This window comes from Mus caroli, unplaced genomic scaffold (genome assembly GCF_978045245.1).
Source record: "Mus caroli unplaced genomic scaffold, Mus_caroli_1 scaffold_1, whole genome shotgun sequence".
NCBI classification, from domain to species: Eukaryota; Metazoa; Chordata; class Mammalia; order Rodentia; family Muridae; genus Mus; species Mus caroli.
In genome coordinates, this window is record NW_028227256.1 from 42,879,394 (window position 1) to 42,898,553 (window position 19,160).

At 39.5% G+C, this 19,160-nt stretch overlaps 1 protein-coding gene across 1 annotated transcript in view; it reads left to right on the forward strand.

The window, feature by feature from the left end:
* Positions 1–245: 245 nt before the first annotated feature.
* Positions 246–19,160, forward strand: part of Wdr75 (WD repeat domain 75) — a 28,257-nt gene continuing 9,342 nt past the window's right edge. Inside the window, exons 1-11 of the mRNA XM_021157262.3 lie at positions 246–650; positions 3,957–4,086; positions 6,097–6,162; positions 7,011–7,101; positions 8,839–8,963; positions 10,336–10,406; positions 11,632–11,751; positions 12,472–12,560; positions 16,806–16,964; positions 17,897–17,956; positions 18,042–18,157. Coding sequence (XP_021012921.1) covers positions 568–650; positions 3,957–4,086; positions 6,097–6,162; positions 7,011–7,101; positions 8,839–8,963; positions 10,336–10,406; positions 11,632–11,751; positions 12,472–12,560; positions 16,806–16,964; positions 17,897–17,956; positions 18,042–18,157 — 1,110 coding nt within the window. The 5' untranslated portion in view covers positions 246–567. The remainder of the gene's footprint in view (positions 651–3,956; positions 4,087–6,096; positions 6,163–7,010; positions 7,102–8,838; positions 8,964–10,335; positions 10,407–11,631; positions 11,752–12,471; positions 12,561–16,805; positions 16,965–17,896; positions 17,957–18,041; positions 18,158–19,160) is intronic.

Below are 19,160 nucleotides of genomic sequence, written 5' to 3' on the forward strand. Positions count from 1 at the left end.
TTCTGGAGTCGAAACTGCATTGGCAAGTGTGGCGTAGATGCTACAGGAACTTAGCGATGCTCATAGAACCGCCACAAAGAGCTAAAGGGCCCCACTTTAGTTAGCATTGTAAGACGCTCTTTGAACCCCGCCCCTTTCCAAAAAAGGCAACGGAGGGGGTGGAATAGGAGTAGGGTGACTGCGTCATCTTGCTGTCGCTCAATCACCGTGACAGAAAAGGCAACGGCTTCAGTAGGAGGAAGGATGTTTACTTCCGCTTCTGGCGGAACCTTTAGAGTCGGGTAAAAGAGGCCGAAGAGAAAACTCTCTTCTGTATCGAATAGCCGTAGCGGCATCTGGTATGATTTAATTTTGTGCGTGGCTGTTGGGCTTTACTCCTTCTACAAGGGTTTTAATTTGACCCTGCCCAAACTAAAGATGGCGGCGTAGGCATAGAGCCGACCATAGAGTCTCCGAGCTAGAGAGGCCCAGACGGGCCGCGGGCGGAAGAATAGGGCCAGGCCAGTCGGCCTATAAAGGAAGTTCGTAATCGGGCCGGTGCTCCGTGCTTCCTGCGCCTGCGTGAAGATGGTAGAAGAAGGAGTCCGCGTGGTTCGCTGCGGCGGCAGCCGGCTGAACTTCAGGAGGGCCGTGTTCTCCGTGGATTCCAAGTATGGAGTAGGCTGCGGGCCAACAGGGCTCCGGGCACCGCGGGCCGGGGAGGGGACTGTCCGGTGCGGCGCCGCGCCGCGCCGCGCGGCCCAAGGTCGGACTGCGAGCCTGGAGTCCGCGGCGCTGTGCGGCGCATGGACCGACCCGGAGCCGCGCCCGGCTTTGCTGCTGCGTCTGTGTGCCTTGCACCCCGGACTCCACCTGCGGGAAGGTTGGGGGTTGCAGGGGCAGGTCAGGTGTCTACAAGGGACTAGGAGCCGCTCGGTTGGAAAATGGTCCCTCTCTGTATGTGCACCGGTCTGCTCATGCAGACTAATGTTCACGTGTGGAACGTTTTGGACTTCTAAATCATTAATGATTCCGCCTTTTCCCGCAGAAAAACATCATAATTACCAGGCTCCTTTTTCCCCCTTTTTCTTTTTGAGTTTTACATAAAAACCGATGTTAGGTCTGTAGGAGAACGTGTCTATGTGCACACAACTTTTACAACAGTGGCTTTCAGTTCGCTGCTTGTCAGCTGGATTTGTTGCTGCTACGTTGTATCATTTAGAAGAGGTGTGTAGTAGGGCTAGTTTTTCAGAGCACTCTGGATGTAGAGATACTTAGGCTCAGTAGTTTGAATGCTTGATCCCCAAGAGGAGCAATTATTCCTGAAGGATTAGGAGGCAGATCCTCCTTGGAGGAGGTGTGCCACTGGGGCAGGCTTGAAGGCTTCAAAAGCCTAACCATTCTCAGCTCTCTGCACAGGGATGTCTCCTGTACTGCTCCAGCACCATGCCTCTCTCTCACACACACACACCCACCCATCATGGGCTCCACTGTGATGGTCATGGATTCTAACCTCTGCAACTGTGAACCGCAAATAGTAAAAACCCCTTTCTATTTTAGAAAGGTATTTGTGGAAGGTGTACTCTCTCGCAATACCCTGCCAGTATACTTACCAGTATAGGGGGTTTGTTGAAGTTGTTTTATGAATTAAAGGGATAAAATGGGCATAGAGGAGTTGTCACAGTTCTGCCCCTTCAAATTCATCCTTATACCCATTTTTACCCTGCATTGAACTTTGCATCGCCTTGTCTGTTAAATGAGGTGTTTGGTCCATCTCATTTTCCAAGTCTGATAGGATTTTTTTAAAAGCTTTGGCCAACGGTTTGATCTTTAACTAGCTGAGCTGACAAAATCAAGACAAGAAATTCACTGTGTGGTGAGGAATAGAAAAGTCAGAGTAGATGTTTGAAAGCCTACGTGCTTTTAAGACTTTTTTATGTCATAGTGAGAAAGATGAAGATTGCAGAGGGCTACTATCTGTTATATGCTTTTCTATTGCCATTAGAAAATACTGGGACCAAAGGAACTTATAAACAAAATGTTTAATTTGGGGTTCACAATTGCAGAGGTTAGAATCCATGACCATCGCAGTGGAGAGCATGATTGGGGGGTGGGGTGTGTGTGGCAGGCATGGTGCTGGAGCAGTACAGAAGACATCCCTATGTAGACAGCTGAGAATGGATTAGGCTTTTGAAGCCTTCAAGCCTGGCCCCAGTGGCACACCTCTTCCAACAAGGGTCTGCCTCCTAATCCTTCAGGAATAATTGTGCCACTTGGGGCCAAAACCTTCAAACTTCTGAGCCTGTGGGGACCATTCCATTTTCCTTTAAACACCCACATTAGGCTAAGCCGAGAAGGTTGTCTATTGGTTGTTCTATGAATGGCCTCCCTTATAGGTACACAGTAGTATCCAAAAGGGTAGGTTGACTTGCTTTGTTTTTGTTTTCACTTAATGTTGTGACTATTGGACCTTGCACATACTAGACAAGCACTCTACCACTGAGACCTGCTTCCCAGCACCTGTTCCACCCTTTATGGGTACCCATTCTTTTGTTTATTTTCATTGGGGAGGAGTCTCACTGGGTTGCTCAGGTTGGTTTTGAACTTGCTATGTAGTCCAGGGAGTCTGTGATGCTCCTGCCTCAGCTTCATAAGTTCATAAGAGGGTGAAGTTACAGGCCTGTGTCATCAGGCCCAACTAGAGAAATGTGTTTTACTGTTTAGTCAAAAAAAAAAAACAAAAAACATTTGGTTTTTATGTTTGTTTGTTTGTTTTTGTTTATTTTTTTGTTTTTAATCTTATTTGAGGTGAGTTAAAGTCAAGTTTTGTAGAGTTAACATAGTATGAATATAAAACCCAAGTGTGTTAACCACTCATGGAAGCTAAGAACTCCTTAGGAATGGTCCAGGCTACAGATTTTTAGCCTCTTAACTAAAGTACTCAGGATCATGGGTCAAGTCATGAAGAATACCAAACACTACAGGTGCTTTGCAGTGATTGCTTTCTTGAGCTTTTTACACATAGAGCCAATGTATCTTAGGCATACCGTCAGTTATAAACCACATTCTGGCTGCAAAGGTGTGCACAGATAAGCAACCCAGTATCATTGATTGAATAAGACAGGCTGTAGCAACCCTGGTTGGCATCGTATTTCTTAGGATAAAGTCATGTGCAGGTTGCTTTGGCAGCACAGAGAATAGTCTGACTGGGGTTCTCAGTGATCTGAGCCTTTCACAGTGAGAAAAGTGTGAAATTCTTTTCTGAGCTTTTCTTAGGTAAGTTCTGTTACGAATGTAACCACTTTGATAATGAAGGAGCATCAGGTTTGTGGGAAAAAGCCAGAACTGTAAGATGATATAGGCAAAATTAGTACTTCAGCAGTTAGAAGATGGATATATATACAGGAGTGACCTGGACCTCACCATTGAGAGCACAACCTTTTACTCAGCATTTGTGAGCTGATGTCTCCAGTTAGCAAGGGAGAATTGGGCTGTTTGCAGAATAATGCTGTGTCATCTCATAGTCTTTTCTGCATTAGTAGAACATATCATATCCTCGTCTCATATCCTCATAGGGTTGACTATATATACATATATATATATATATATATATATATATATATATATATATATACTTGAATACGCAATTCTTTTTTTTTTCTTTAAAGTTTTAAGATTTATTTATTTCATGTATGTGAGTATACTGTAGCTGTCTTCAGACACACCAGAAGAGGACATCAGATCCCATTACAGATGGTTGTGAGCCACCATGTGGTTGCTGAGAATTGAACTCAGGACCTCTGGAAGAGCAGTCAGTTCTCCTAACCACTGGGCCATCTCTCCAGCCTGAATATACAACTCTTAAGCTATATTGAAGGGTATCTGCATATTGTTATCTTCATAACAGGCCATAAAACGATTATACTATCTGTATAGCGTGTGAGACTTAGATCTCTCTCTCGCTCTCTCTTTTACAGGTATATCTTCTGTGTCTCGGGAGACTTTGTCAAGGTCTATAGCACAGCCACAGAAGAGTGTGTGCACATTCTGCATGGGCACACAGATCTGGTGTCTGGAATTCTCATCAACCCCAGCAACCATCTACAGGTGCCAGCTTGTAATTGTACATGTGTCCATTTTTACTGTTAGCAGAAACAATTAGGTTAAATTTGCAGTGGGTCCATCTGTAGGTTTTCCTATTCAGGGTATTTTTTCAGTTTTCTGAGAGTGGAAAGAGGTCCATAGCCTAGAACTACACTGCCCATGGGATATTCTGTGAACCATTTCACCTGCATGATGCTAATAACTGTTACTTGGTAAGGTTGTTTTTATCTATATGAGGTTCTGAAATATAGGTGCAGTTAAATGGATTCTTGATCCATTGCAGTGGCATTGTGACTATCCAAACATGTGCCCTTACTTTCCAATTTTTAAAAAAATTCAAGGTAATTCAATATTTTGCTCTTGCTATAAGTTTTAATGAGTTCCTATTTCCTGTGTTAGTCATAGCAACATGGAGGCTATTGCTTGGTTTTGAAAAGATTGACATTGCCACCATAACTGTGCCATAAAAGACATAGGGCATAAAATAACACTCCTGTTTTCTCTCCTAAGTTCTCCAAGATCTGCTCTTAAAAATCAGAGTCAAATAACTCTTCCGTATGATCCAGTTATATTTTTTATTCCTGTATTACATATTTATCCTTTGCAGGCTTTTAATGAAAAAAGTGTTCTTCAGTTAAAGTCATATTTATTAAGTATGTGTTATAACCTTTGTTGGTAGACAAAAAACCATATATACACATTGTATACGTTTTCTCTTAAAGTCAGGAGTATTTTTAAAATATTTGATTAATTTTTTGAGAACTTCATATGTTATATTTGATCATATGCATCCCTCTCCCCCAGATCCACTCTCCTTTCCAGATACACCAACTGTATTCTCTTCCCCCACCCCCACCCCCCCCTCTCTCTTAAGAGAAAATCCAATTAGTGCTGTCTGTAAGGCCACGTACAGATGAGCAGTCTTATCAGCAGGTTGGGGTGAGGTTGCAGGATAACAATTGTGTGAACCTGAGAGGTCTCCATTTTGACAATACTTACATTTTTAACTGTTTTGTTAATCCTTATGTATGAGTCTTGGATAAAATATCTGGCTTTATTTTCTACCTAAGAGAATTATTTTGCTTGAGAAGATAATATTGTTTTACTCAAATTCTTTTTATTTTTAATCCATGAATTCATGACTCAGATCACAAAAAATGTTAAAGTGGCCCTTTTTTTTCAAATTAAAATTATTTATAAACCTTATAAACAAGTTATTTTCTCAACAAATCTGTGAAGCCGAAGTAAAGCTAAGCATTTTTAACAGACATAATCCTTTGTGTTACTAAGGTCTGTGCTCACCAAGAATGGTCCACAGACTAGTGTTCTAACACTGTCAAGCCTTCTGTAGTGATGTACAGCAAAGACTGAGTGAGAGTCCTGGAACTCAGCACCATGGAGTTGCCATAGAGTCTCAGTGTGCAAGAATTCCTTCTGTGTTTGTTTAAAGAATTGGTCCTTAATGGATTGAGTTTAAACAGAGGAGTGTTCTCGTCATTTCAGGAACTTCTTTTAATGCTTAGGTAAGATGAGTGCAGTGACACCAGTGAAAAGGAATTGGGCTTTGGATAAACGAGAGCGAATTCTTGAGTGCTCTTCACTCAGCTCCCTACCATATCCCACTGTGGAGTAGAGTGTTGATTCCCACCTCCTCCTTTCTGTTTAAAAGCTGAAACTGTTAGATTGTTTTAATTACATGATTTTGCAGAAACCACTGCTTGGTTTCCTTTATTTCAAATACTTTGGGCAGAAGTTGTTTCATGTTTGGGGGAATATTTATTTGTTTTACTGTGCAATCTGAATCGGATACTTTTTGAGTATCATTTTGGGGCTCACAAAGCTTTGCATTTAAATTTTAAATAGAGATATTCAACTTTTATAAATTTGACTACCTCTTCAGCGCCAACCATGAGATAATGCACAACAAACAGGACCCAGTCCTTTCTGCCTTCCACTGTCATTGGATCTCATTGGAATGGTGTTTAATCTGTCTTGTATGGTTTTACCCTGCAGCTCTACTCTTGTTCCTTTGATGGCACAATTAAACTGTGGGACTATGTTGATGGCATTCTGATAAAGGTATGTGTATTGCTCTTTAGTTCTCTTCTGTAAAGCCTAATCTTTAAGAGACTTACTGAACAAATTAAGAAACCTAACACTATTTTTTTAAAATGCATAATTTGAACTATATAAAAATTTCAAGATCCTACCATAAAAAGAAGACTGATAAGCACTGAGAGAAAGTATTTTACTCACCAATAAGAAACAACTAGTTAGGCTCACAGGATGGGAGATAAATAAGCATGGGCACTGTAGGGGTAGCTCCGTGGTGGAGTGTCTGTGTGCGGCCCTGGCTGCTGTCCCAGCATTTTCAGGGAGGACTGGTGGAGTCGAAAGTAAGCTAGGAATTGACATGACAGAAAAAGAAATACCAATTACCATGAGGAGGTGATTCATCCTATTAATTTTAGCAGTGTAAATTTAAACAAGTAGAGTGATTTTTTTTTCCCCCTTGCTAAAATTCACATTGAGTGCAGTAATGAGTACAATTTAGACAGATTTTTATATGTGCAGTCGATGAGAGGAAAACAAAAATTACAGTACTTTTTTTCTATAAGAATTTACATCTTTGAAATATCTTGTTATATTTAAATTATATCATTGAAAGATCTTGTTATGTAGTCCTTAAATTATAGTGGGAAAAATCTATATAACCTGATATTCGATAAAATTATTATAGGTTGCAATCATTGAAAAGCCAGGAAGGTATATAAAAGATAAATCATCAAATAGTGTACATGGCCTCTATAGACAGGTACTCTCTTGAGGTACGAAACATCAGTAAGAAATCCTTAAATTGCACCATGAGTTCTGTGTTCTGCTGGAGGAGCTGGATACTGCATGGAGTGACTCATTATCTCTTTCAGACTTTCACTATTGGACCTAAACTCCACGCCTTCTTTATTCCTCCCCATGCGGAAGATTCCGTCTTCCTTACAATAAGTAAAGAAGAGCCAGGTACAGCATAATGCGCTTCATTTGTATTTTTGTGGGATATCAAATGGATCTTTACACTTTCTCAAAATTACAAGGGTCTCGACACTAGTTTTAATATCAAGCTGGCAGTTTTTGAATTGTCATGTAAATTGCTGTCATTATCCTTTGCTGAGGCTTTTTAGTTCTGAGGTCTTCAGTGTTTAATGAATGGGGCGGGGGGGGGGGGGGAGCGGTTATAATGGGCTCAGAGCTTCAGTGTTAAATCCAGGCAAGGATTTGTCTGTCTGCTGAATTTTAATATGTTAGTCTTATATTTTTTTCATTGGGAGCCTAACTTTTAATGGCTGAGCCAGCTCTCCAGCCCTTAATAATAAGCATCGCAGTCCCTTTATTTGTTGATCTTGACTCATATCAAATAATTTAGATAAAAACTGATATAAAGAACCAGTAGTGTAGCTAAATTGTTACTCTGTTTACTAGCATCGAAACTATCACATATCAGGTTTACAGGAATGTTTACAACATTGCCAGCAATTACAGATAGTTTTTCTCCATCATAGAATTTGGTATAACAGAATACCGACATGAAGTTACCCAAAGAAAGTTTTTAATGCTGGGATTCAAGAGGACTACTCCCCATAAGATACAGTTGTATTGCAATTAAAAGTTCAAAGAAGCTTTAAGATAGTGACTATAGACAGTCAGCTGAACTGCCCAAAATTTAATCCTTTATGTACAAATATACAAGCACATGCAAATCTATAGTATTAAAATTGCTTTCATTTTTTACTAAATGGTATAACTGTATGTACACCAAAGAATTGCTTTAGAATCACATATGGTTGAATATTAGTAACATTTGATTTATGTGCCTATTTTATGTGCCCATCTGTCAGTGTTATATATAATAAGCCATAGCTAACTTACATACATGTATGTACATACAGTTATGTATGTAGAGTCAAGAAGTCCACTCCAAATGTCTTCCTTTATCTCTCCACTTAATTTTTGAGACATATTCTTTCTCTTCACCTGTAGTCTGGTGATTGAGCTAAACTAGCAGCCCCCAAGTCCCAGGGATCCTCCTGTCTGGACACCTGTTGTTGTGCTGGCTTTTGAAATTGCAGCAAACTCAGGTTTTCATGAGTTCATGGAAGCACTAATGAGCGATCTCCCTAGCCACACAGTTTAGAAAGCTCTCATGTGGCTTCATTCCTTTGGCTGCTTAACTCACCAATACTATATTCATTTTTCAGTCCCATTTTATTTTTATTTATTGGGATTTTTTTTGAGACAGTTCTTTATAGTTTTATAATTGTGCCTATCCTGGAATTCACTGTGTAGACCAGGCTGACTTCAAACTCACAGAGAATTTCCTTCCTCTGCCTCTGCCTCTCCCTTCAGCCCTAACCCTGACCCTGCTGGGATTAAAGGTGTGTTCCCACATAGATCCACTTTAAACTGCAGCTGAGTACTTTGGAACATAAAACACTCCTGTGTAAGTTTTCTATTTCTACAGAGAGTCAGGAGTATCCAGCAGTTATGGATTTAGACTCCAATCAAATGAAGAGTTCAGGGACTGGAGTAATGGCTCAGCAGTTGAGAGCACAGAGGGCCTGTACTTGGCTCCCTTTACACAGTTTGTTCAAAATATCCTACAGTTGCAGTCTTGTCATTTGAGTGTGCATATAACTGTTTCAAATGACTAAGTGTATAAGCTTTAGAGAAACTTTGTAAGAAATGACTTCCTCTGGCCAGATGTATTTCAGCTGGTATCAGTGAAGCTGCCCAAATCAACAAGCCAGGACGTGGAAGCTAGAGAGCTCACCTTTGTTTTGGATTACATAAACAGGTCCCCCAAGTGCATTGCCTTTGGAAATGAGGTACGTTTGTTCTGTTGGTTTCTGTTTATATGTGAAATCTATTCCCTGAAAGTTTCTCCCTCAACACTGATGTCCAGTGCATTAGTGCACTTTTGTTAGTAACTAAAACACTGTGACACTGTCTTAGCAAGCTCTCCTGGATTATGGTATGCACAGTTTTAGCACCATCCTTATGTCATATATTCTGTCCTTTGCTCTTTTACAGTTTTCCCCGAAATAACAATGTATTTGAACTTATTTCTTTCCTTGTTTCATATAAAGCACTGACATTGTTCCACTTTAGGCTGTGTTGTGTATCTTTAGAAAATATGGGCTATGTATCTATAGTGAGAATTTCCCATCATAGGAAATTCAGGTATCACAGAAAATATGAGTAAAGAAAATGTTGTCTCACCAATGACAATATTTAAAGGCTCTTATAGACTTTTTTTTTCTTGATCACATTGAAGACAACAGTTCCCAAAAGAAGTAGAATCAGAAATATTGTCATCTTTTTCCTCTTTTCAACTTAATATTGCAGCACATATGAATATTAACATGTTTTTGACATATACTTTGTGGCATTTGTACCATTATTTTGCTACCTGTTAATGCCTTAGTAAAGTCAAAAGCCACCAGAAGACCTATTGCATAGCCTTGGAGTTTTTTCAGTCATTGTATCATTCTTTAGGACAGGGTTAGTTCCTCAGAGTAGAGAAGATGGATGGCTTCATCACTGTCATTGTCATTGTCATACTTAGTCTTACTGATTACCACAGTGGGTAAAATCATAGTTAGAATTCACTTCGCCTCCACCAGAATTACTAATGGTGTCAAGATGAGGAGCAAAGTTAAATTCCCTGGGCCTGGAAAGACAGAGCATGATAGCAAAATGCTAAGTGTAGGAGTAATGATTGTTTCCCATAGCCCTGAAACAAGCTGATACCCAGTCAACCAGCCAGTCACCAGAACTGTGGTGGATTTACTCAGCTGGATGCCGCTCACCAGTGAGAAGAAAGTAACAATACACCTAATGGTGTAGGTAGATTTCAGAAGAATGTGTTGAGCTACAGTTGGAGTGTACAGATTGAAATAAGCTATGATGATAAAGTGGCAGTTACTGGTGTGACTGGGGCATTGAGGAGTGACTAAGTAGGGAGTGCGCATTCTGGGGTGGAGAGGTTTCTAGGTCTGGATTTTGGCATCAGTTATATAGATATAGTCAAACATGGCATGGTATTGTATGTATGCCTAATGGGAAAATATGTAAACCACTACGCTTAAATATATAGTTATAGAATTTAGGATTGAATTCTAAAGAGTCATTTTGTAGTAATACAATCTTGAGATTTTTTTTTTTTTTTTTAATGTTACCTTCTGCTTAAACCACCAGGGAGAATATGTTGCTGCAGTCCGGGACTTTTACTTATCTGTTTATTTTTTCAAAAAGAAAAAAACATGCAAGTAAGAATTCCCTTTTCTTGGCTTTGCTATATTTACTGGAGAACTTGTTACAGTGTTGTCCAAACCTGGTGTCTTCTTTCAAAAAGTGGGCCATCCTGTAGAGGTTCACACATTTTAATTCATGAGGTAGGGTAGGGGCACCCTAGCTCGAGAGTCTTCTCTATCCCCAAACCTCATGCATACAATACAATCAACTGTGTGCTTGGTGTAATAAATGAGTTTAGATTGGAAAAGCTTGGCCTGGTGATTCTCATTGACTTTAGCAACCAATCTAGGCATTAGGATACTGGGGCTTTGTTCCAGTTTGTTTTCTATTGCTATGTTAAGATACCATGACCAAAAGCAGCTTGGGGAGAAAGGGGTTTATTTGGCTAACATCTCAATTTCATTGTCTGTCATAAAGGGAAGTTAGAGTACGAACTCAGGGCAGGACATAAAACAGAGGCCATGAGTGTTGCTTGCTCTCTATGCCTCCTCACTCAGCTGCTTTTGTATAACTCCCAGACCCAGCTAACTGCCCAGAAATAACATCACTCTAGTGGGCTACGCCCTTCCACATCAATCTCAATCAAAAAGTGCCCCACACTCTTAACAACAGGTCAGTCTGGAGCCATTGTCCCTGTAAGGTTTCTCCTTCCCAGGTGACCCTAGATTGGATGAAGTTCACAAAAATCACCAGCATGAACTTAAAAAACATTTAGCCCATTTCATCCATCATGAACTTCAAAATAATAGGTTTAAATGGAGATGCTATCTTACTGAGTTTTGAAGGATGAATAACATGCATATTTAGATGAGCTGAGAATTGTATAATCAATCTCGTAGACACTGTCATTTTCGCAGCTACACTTCTGAGATTACCATTGCTTTGTTTATGATATACAAAAATCCTCACTTCTTCAGGAGTAGAATATCAACCAACCTAGACATAGCAAATGGATTTATCCCTCTGAATTTGTCCCATTAGGACACATAAAGTCAGTCGTTTCTGTTCGAATTTACTACACATGGCCATAAGCTTAATACTAAGATTTTGGTTCAGAGAGAAATTTTCTGTCCACCGGCCAGGAAAAGGTACTAAAAGGACTGTCTTCTTTACTTAAATCAGAATGCATTGGCAAGTTCTTGTGATAAGACCTGGGTCACATGAAGCTTATACTGGACATTTGTAAATGTTTACCAAACAGAATAACCAAGGGAAAGTTGTTGTTTGTCTTGTTCCTAGTTTTACTTTACCATCAACAAAAACCAAGAAGAATGCGAAGAACAAGTTCACATGTGTAGCCTGCCACCCAAAGGAAGATTGCATTGCATCTGGTCACATGGACGGCAAAATCCGCCTTTGGTCAGTCAACTCCAGAAAACCTGGGATCACGTGTATATACACTGCTTCACACTCATCCTCAGGGCAGCACTATCTCTGGGCCCAAAAAAAGAGAGTATGGCACATCACTGCTCTGCTGCCACCTTCCCTTTCCTGGCATTGGGCTCCTCCATCACACTGCCATGTAGGATTGCTAACCTTAAGCTTCTGAAGAGAGAGAAGCACTCCATGTCACTGGAATCACTTTATTGAAGAGAACCTTGTTCCCTGCCTTTTAACTAAAACAGGAAACTGAGACAGTGCTGACTATCTAGTGTGTGGTACAGTGAGTGCCGTGATAACTTTACTTATAGAAGTTCATCTGGTTACCAAGAACAAACTATTTTTAAATATTGATGCCAAAACACTTGGGACTGGTTTATTGCATTTAGCATGCCATTGTTTCCCATTTGGTACCTGAAGTTAAGAGTTTGTTTTCTAATCTTAATGAGATGTCTCCATCAAATAACCTCTCAGGGGGGCTCTTTTCTGTTTGTTTGTTTTGTCCAATTCTGATGTTTAGTTTCTATTTTATCATACTATATTTTATTTTATTACTGTCTCAGAAGCCAGTTTTCGAATCGGACAGAAAGGGAATAGGTCTGAATGGTAGGGGAGCTGGGAGTGGAGGAGGAGAAACTGTAATCAGGATCTATGACATGAGGGAAACCGTCTTAAAGAGCATTTTGTTTTCTCCAACAGGAGGAACTTTGACAGTGATCAGAAGTACACATACACATCTTTGCATTGGCACCATGACATGGTTATGGATTTGGCGTTCACAGTAACAGGTGAGTGCTTCTTTCTTTTCTTTTCTTTTTTTATATATAGAACATGATTTGAATATTTTCAGCTGTTAATAGTCAACAGACAGAATAATTATTTTAAGATATATTTCATTGATATGTCTCCCTTTCTATTTCTGATTTTATTAATTTGGATACTATCAAATGCCCTCTGGTTAGTCTGGCTAAGGGTTTTAATCTATCTTGTTGATTTTCTCAAAGAACCAGCTCCTGGTTTTGTTGGGTTTTTTGTTTGTTCATTTATTTATATATATATATGTATATATATATATATATATATATTTTTTTTTTTTTTTTGTATACTTCTTTTTGTTTCTAATTGGTTGATTTCAGCCTTGAGTTTATTTCCTGCCATCTACTCTTCTTGGGTGCATTTGTTTCTTTTTGTTCTACAGCTTTCAGGTATGCTAGTGTAAGCTCTCTCCAGTTTCTTTTTGGAGGCACTCAGAGCTATGAGTTTTCCTCTTACCACTGCTTTCGTTGTGACCCATAAGTTTTAGTATGCTGTGTCTTCATTTTCATTAGATTCTAAAAAGCCTTTACTTACTTTTTTTCTTCCTTGACCAAGTTATCATTGAGTAGAGCATTGTTCAGCTTCCACATATATGTGTGTTGGTTTTGGTTTTTGTTGGTATTTAAGACCAGCCTTTGTTTGTGATAATCTGATAGAGTGCATGGAAATATTTTAGTCCTCTTGTATCTGTTGAGGCCTGTTTTGTGATTATATGGTCAATATTGAAGAAGGTACCATGGGGTGCTGAAAAGAAGGTATATTCTTTTGATTTAGGATGAAATGTTCTACAGATAGCTGTTAAATCCATTTGGTCCGTAACTTCTGTTAGTTTCACTGTGCCTCTGCTTAGTTTCTGTTTCCATGATTTGTCCATTGCTGAGAATGGGGTGTTGGAAGTCTCCCACTATTATTGTGTGGGGTACAATGTGTGCTTTGAGCTTTAGTAGAGTTTCTTTTATGAATGTGGGTGCCCTTGCATTTGGAGCATAGATGTTCAGAATTGAGAGTTGATCTTGGTAGATTTTTCCTTTGACCAGTATGAAATGTCCTTCCTTATCCTTTTTGATAACTTTTGGTTGGTTGAAAGTCGGTTTTATTCGATATTAGAATGGCTACACCAGCTTGTTTCTTGGGACCATTTGCTTGGAAAATTGTTTTCCAACCTTTTACTCTGAGGTAGTGTCTGTCTTTGTCACTGAGGTGCATTTCCTGTATGCAGCAAAATGCTGGGTCCTGTTTACAATTCCAGTCTATTAGTCTATGTCTTTTTATTGGGGAATTGAGTCCATTGATGTTAAGAGATATTAAGGAACAGTGGTTGTTACTTACTATTATTTTTGTTGTTAGAGGTGGAATTATCTTTTTGTGGATATATTGTTTAGGTTTGTTGAAAGATTATTTTCTTGTTTTTTCTAGGGTGTAGTTTCCCAAATCCTTTTATTGGCGTTTTCCATCTGTTATCCTTTGTAGGGCTGGATTTATGGAAAGATATTGTGTAAATTTGGTTTTGTCTTGGAATATCTTGTTTTCTCAGTCAATAGTAATTGAAAGTTTTGCTGGGTATAGTAGCCTGGGCTGGCATTTGTGTTCTCTTAGGGTCTGTATGACATCTTCCCAGGGTCTTCTGGCTTTCATAGACTCTGGTGAGAAGTCTGGTGTAATTTTGATGGGTCTGCCTTTATATGTAACTTGATGTTTTTCCCTTACTGCTTTGAATATTCTTTCTTTGTTTTGTCCATTTAGTGTTTTAATTATTATGTGATGGGAGGAATTTTTTTCCGGTTACATCTATTTGGAGTTCTGTAGGCTTTTTGTATGTTCATGGGCATCTCTTTAGGTTAGGGAAGTTTTCTTCTATAATTTTGTTGAAGATATTTACTGGGCCCTTTAAGTTGGGAATCTTTGCTCTCTTCTATACCTATTATCCTTAGGTTTGTGTGTCCTGGGTTTCTTGGATGTTTTAGGTTAGGATCTTTTTGCATTTTGCATTTTGTTTGAGTGTTGTGTCACTGTTTCTATAGTATCTTCTGTACCTGAGATTCTCTATCTCTTGTATTCTGTTGGTGATGTTTGCATCTGTGACTCCTGATCCTTTTTCTGGGTTTTCTAACTCCAGGGTTGTCTCCCTTTGTGATTTCTTTATTGTTTCTATTTCTATTTTTAGATATTGAATGGTACTCATTTTATTCGCCTGTTTGATTTCCTGTAATTCTTTAAGGGATTTTTGTGTTTCCTTTTTAAAGGCTTCTAGCTGTTACCTATGTTCTCCTGTATTTCTTTAAAGGAGTTATTTATGTCCTTCTTAATGTCCTCTATCACCATCATGAGAAGTGATTTTAGATCTGAATATTGCTTTTCCCGTGTGGTGGTATATCCAGGACTTGCTATAGTGGGAGATTTGGGTTCTGATGATGCTAAGTATCATTTGTTTCTGTTGCTTATATTCTTTCGCTTGCCTCCCACCATCTGATTATCTACCTGCTCTTACTATATCTGACTGGAGCCTGTCCTTCCTGTGATCCTGATTGTGTTAGAACTCCTCAGAGTTCAGCTGTCTCTGTGATCCTGGGATTCTGGAATCCTGGGATCCTGAGATCCTGGTGTGACCAAACTCCTAGGATCCTGGGATCCTGGAATCCTGGGCATGTTAAAGCACCTGGGAGTGGTAGGGAAGATAATGCCTTCAAAGGAAGACAGGAAAGTGATTTGTCTTTCACTCCTTCTTCCTGGAGACTTAATTGGACAGATCTTCATTAGCCCTGTGTGTTCTGGATGCTTGTAGGTATACTTAGGGTTAGGTCTTAGAGCCTAGGAAGTAGAAAGTAGATTCAGCCTAATGAAGCTTTGGATTTGTGGAACAGTGCCTGGTGTCTACAAGAGTGTGACCTAAGGATTGAGATAAAAGAGAAAGACGGAGATTTAACTGTAGCTATTTATTTACCTTCTTTATCCTCTTTTCTCTCACCTCCAAAAAAAAAAAAAATACTGTGTGGTTTTAGGATGCTGGTGTATGTATATTTATCCGTATGTTTCACATAGTATCTTTGTTCTCTCCTAATCTAATCTACACTTTCTCTTCATTCTTTTCTATACTGTGGCCTCTGCCCATCTCATGGCATCTCATGGCAAGGAATGACCATACGCATTTAATAATATACATTATAAACTTTATATTACTAAATCCTATCATCTCTTCCCAGAGCTGCTGGCGCTGGAGTGTTGTAAATAGTCCTTTGTTTTATTTGGACTGATCACAGCTAGTTGATATTACTGAGCCCAGGTTTTGGTGTGTGATGGAAATAAGTTACTTTCTGCAGTATTCTGATATCATTTCACTTGGATGTACACCAGAGTGAGCTTGCTAAGTGCAGTGTAGACATTGTTTCCATATTGACCGTGTCTAAGAATGCCTGGTCACAGTCTGACTGGAGTGGGGCACTGCCTCATTTTGGATGTTTATGTGGATTTCTCTAATAGTTACTAATGTGGAGAATTTTTTCATACACATGTTGATTATTTTTGTTTCTTCTGGGAAATGTCTATTAAGGTTGCTTTTTGTTCATTCTTCAATTATTTATTTATTTATCTTATTTAATGTATATGAGTACACTGTAGCTGTCTTCAGAAACACCAGAAGAGGGCATCAGCTCACAGATGGCTGTGAGCCACTATGTGGTTGCTGGGAATTGAACTCAGGACCTCAGGAAGAACAGTCAGTGCTTTTAACCACTTAGCCATCTCTCCAGCCCTGTTTATGCTTTTGAATTAGTTGAGTTCTTTATATTTTATAAATAGTAATCCCTTATCAGATTTGTGATGAGCAAATATTTTATGTATAGGTCTTCTTGGCTTGGTCTGCTCTGTTGCACAATAGGTAGCATAACTATTGCTATTGAAAATATAAAAGAAGATTTTCATTATTTCATCACAAGGAATAGATAAATGCTTAAGGTGGTAGTTCAAGTTATATGATTTGAGTGTTACACCATATATGTATGTAAGCATCATATTGTACTCTGTGTGTGTGCACAGCTATGTCAATTAAAAGTAAACTAAAGCTTAAAGATAATAAATAAAACTAGTTCAAAATGATACGAAGACACTTTTGTAAGTTCCAGAGAGATCACTTAAGTAATAAATATATTTGTCTTTTTATATGTGTGGTTTGTTTTGTTTTTCTTCAAACTCTGCTGTTTTTTATTTCCTTGGTTGCAAAGGCACCAGTCTGCTGAGTGGCGGGCGGGAGTGTGTGCTTGTGGAGTGGCGAGATGGATCAGAGAAGAACAAAGAGTTTCTTCCTCGATTAGGATCTTCTATTGAGCACATCTCTGTCTCACCTGCAGGAGATTTGTTCTGTACTTCTCACTCTGATAACAGTAAGTCTAAATTTCTCATCGTGAGGAGGTGTTAACAGTTAGTCACCAGCTTCTGAATGGGAAGTAAAGAAACCTAAAACTAGTTGAAAATAGTAGAAATTTAATGTGTAGTGTTTTCTTTACCCCTTTCTAGCCTCAGATGCTACCAGATCTATCATTTTCAAAATTATTTTTATGAAACCATAAAGCTAAATGTGTATATTTACTGCTGTGCCAGTTATATTTTTAGAGCCTTTTAAAATGGAAGGTGGGTTTTAAGTGGGCCTTCCCACTTTCATAAGTAATGACATTTTCACACAAATGCTGTGAGCTCTTTGGCTGGAAGGAATGCTACAGCCTGTGATGAAGTCTGGGTGCTTGCTGTTCTCCCCAACCTTCTCTTCGCGTTTCTCCTCCCCTAGCTTACCGTGTACATTAACAGTTTGTTCATGAGTACAGTCTATAAAGCATAGACTAGGCTGGGCTTCAGAGAGCTCAGAGGTTGATAGATGTGCTACTCTTGCAAAGAGCCTTTCTCAGCTCCTGGCACCTACACCAGGCAGCTCACAGCCACCCATAACTCCAGTCAGCTCCTGGCACCTACACCAGGCAGCTCACAGCCACCCATAACTCCAGATTTGGGAACCCAGCACACTGTGTAGCTTCCACAAGCACTTGCACTCTCATACACATACATATTCATACACACAGACAGACATGAACACACATAATTTGAAAGAAAAGATTAGTGACTTTAACAGAAACTTACATCCCCATTTTCATTGTCCAACTAACTTGTAAACTGTAGTTTTGATTTTCTAGTAACACTGATTTAGTTGAACTTACTGGATTTTATTGTATTGTGGTACATTAAGTAACATAAAGATCTGATCCTTGTTACCTTAATATTCTGACCTATTCATGTTTAATTATTTTCCTCCCTGTTTTAACAGAGATAACAGTTATTCACCGAAATCTTGATGCATCGGCAGTAATTCAAGGCCTAGTTAAAGGTACTATAGGCTCAAGTGGATAGGAGACCCTGCATCCGACTCCTGGCTGCTGCTCTTCAACCACTCTCTGTCGGTTCTTTTGCAGATAGGAGTGTATCTACTGGTTTGATGGTTGACCCAAGAACCAAAGCTTTAGTTTTGAATGGAAAGCCTGGTCACCTGCAGTTTTATTCTCTCCAGGGTGATAAGCAGTTATACAATGTAAGATTTTAATCCATAAGCTAAGCTTTAAAACAAGTGAAAGTTCTTTGTAGTGCTACTGAGCTTGTATGGTTTCTTTGGAAGCTCCTAACACTGCGTTTGTACTTGAACACAGCTGATAATGTCTGAGATTACTTTAATGCAGGTGATGCTAGCCACACATGTGCTCTGAGTCACAGTGATAAAGGAATGAGCATGTGTGGATTGACAAGACAACTCTGGGACTGTTGTGTGATAAACTGTCTAACTTGCAAACATTAAAGATTAGTGTAGATTAAACAAGAATACTTCAGTATTCTTGCAATAAAATGCAATCCCTTTTCTTGCGCCCTGCATTGCTCTTAACGAGTCAAACCCTCCCCATCACCCCACCCCCACATTTACTAAAAGGGCACTTACTACACTTAATATGGTTGGGCATCGCTAATCTCAAAATCCAATCTTTTTTATTTGTTTGGTTTTTTGGAGACTGGATTTCTCTGTGTAGCTCTGACTATCCTGGAACTCACTCTGTAAACTAGGCTTACCTTGAACTCAGAGATCCGCCTACCTTTGTGCGCCTTTAATCCCAGCACTTGGGAGGCAGAGGCAGGCGGATTTCTGAGTTCGAGGCCAGCCTGGTCCACAGAGTGAGTTCCAGCCAGGACAGCCAGGGCTACACAGAGAAACCCTGTCTCAAAATAAAAACTAAAAAAAAAAAAAAAAAAAAAAAAAAAGTGTGCACCTCCACCACCTGGCCAAAGTCCAAAGTCTTAAATGCTCCCAGATCTAAAAATTGTGAGCACCTCCCTGACACCACAGAAGGAAAATCCCATGTCTGACCTCATGTGAAGACATCATAACACAGCGCTAAAACTATTAGATAAAATCACCCATGGGCTGGCTATGTGTAGACTTGGATCCTAGTCCCAGATTATGTCTTACATTTTTGTGATCATTGTCAATATCAAAAGAAATCTGGGACATTTTGGATCTGTAGCTTTTCATATGAGGGCTCCTCAAT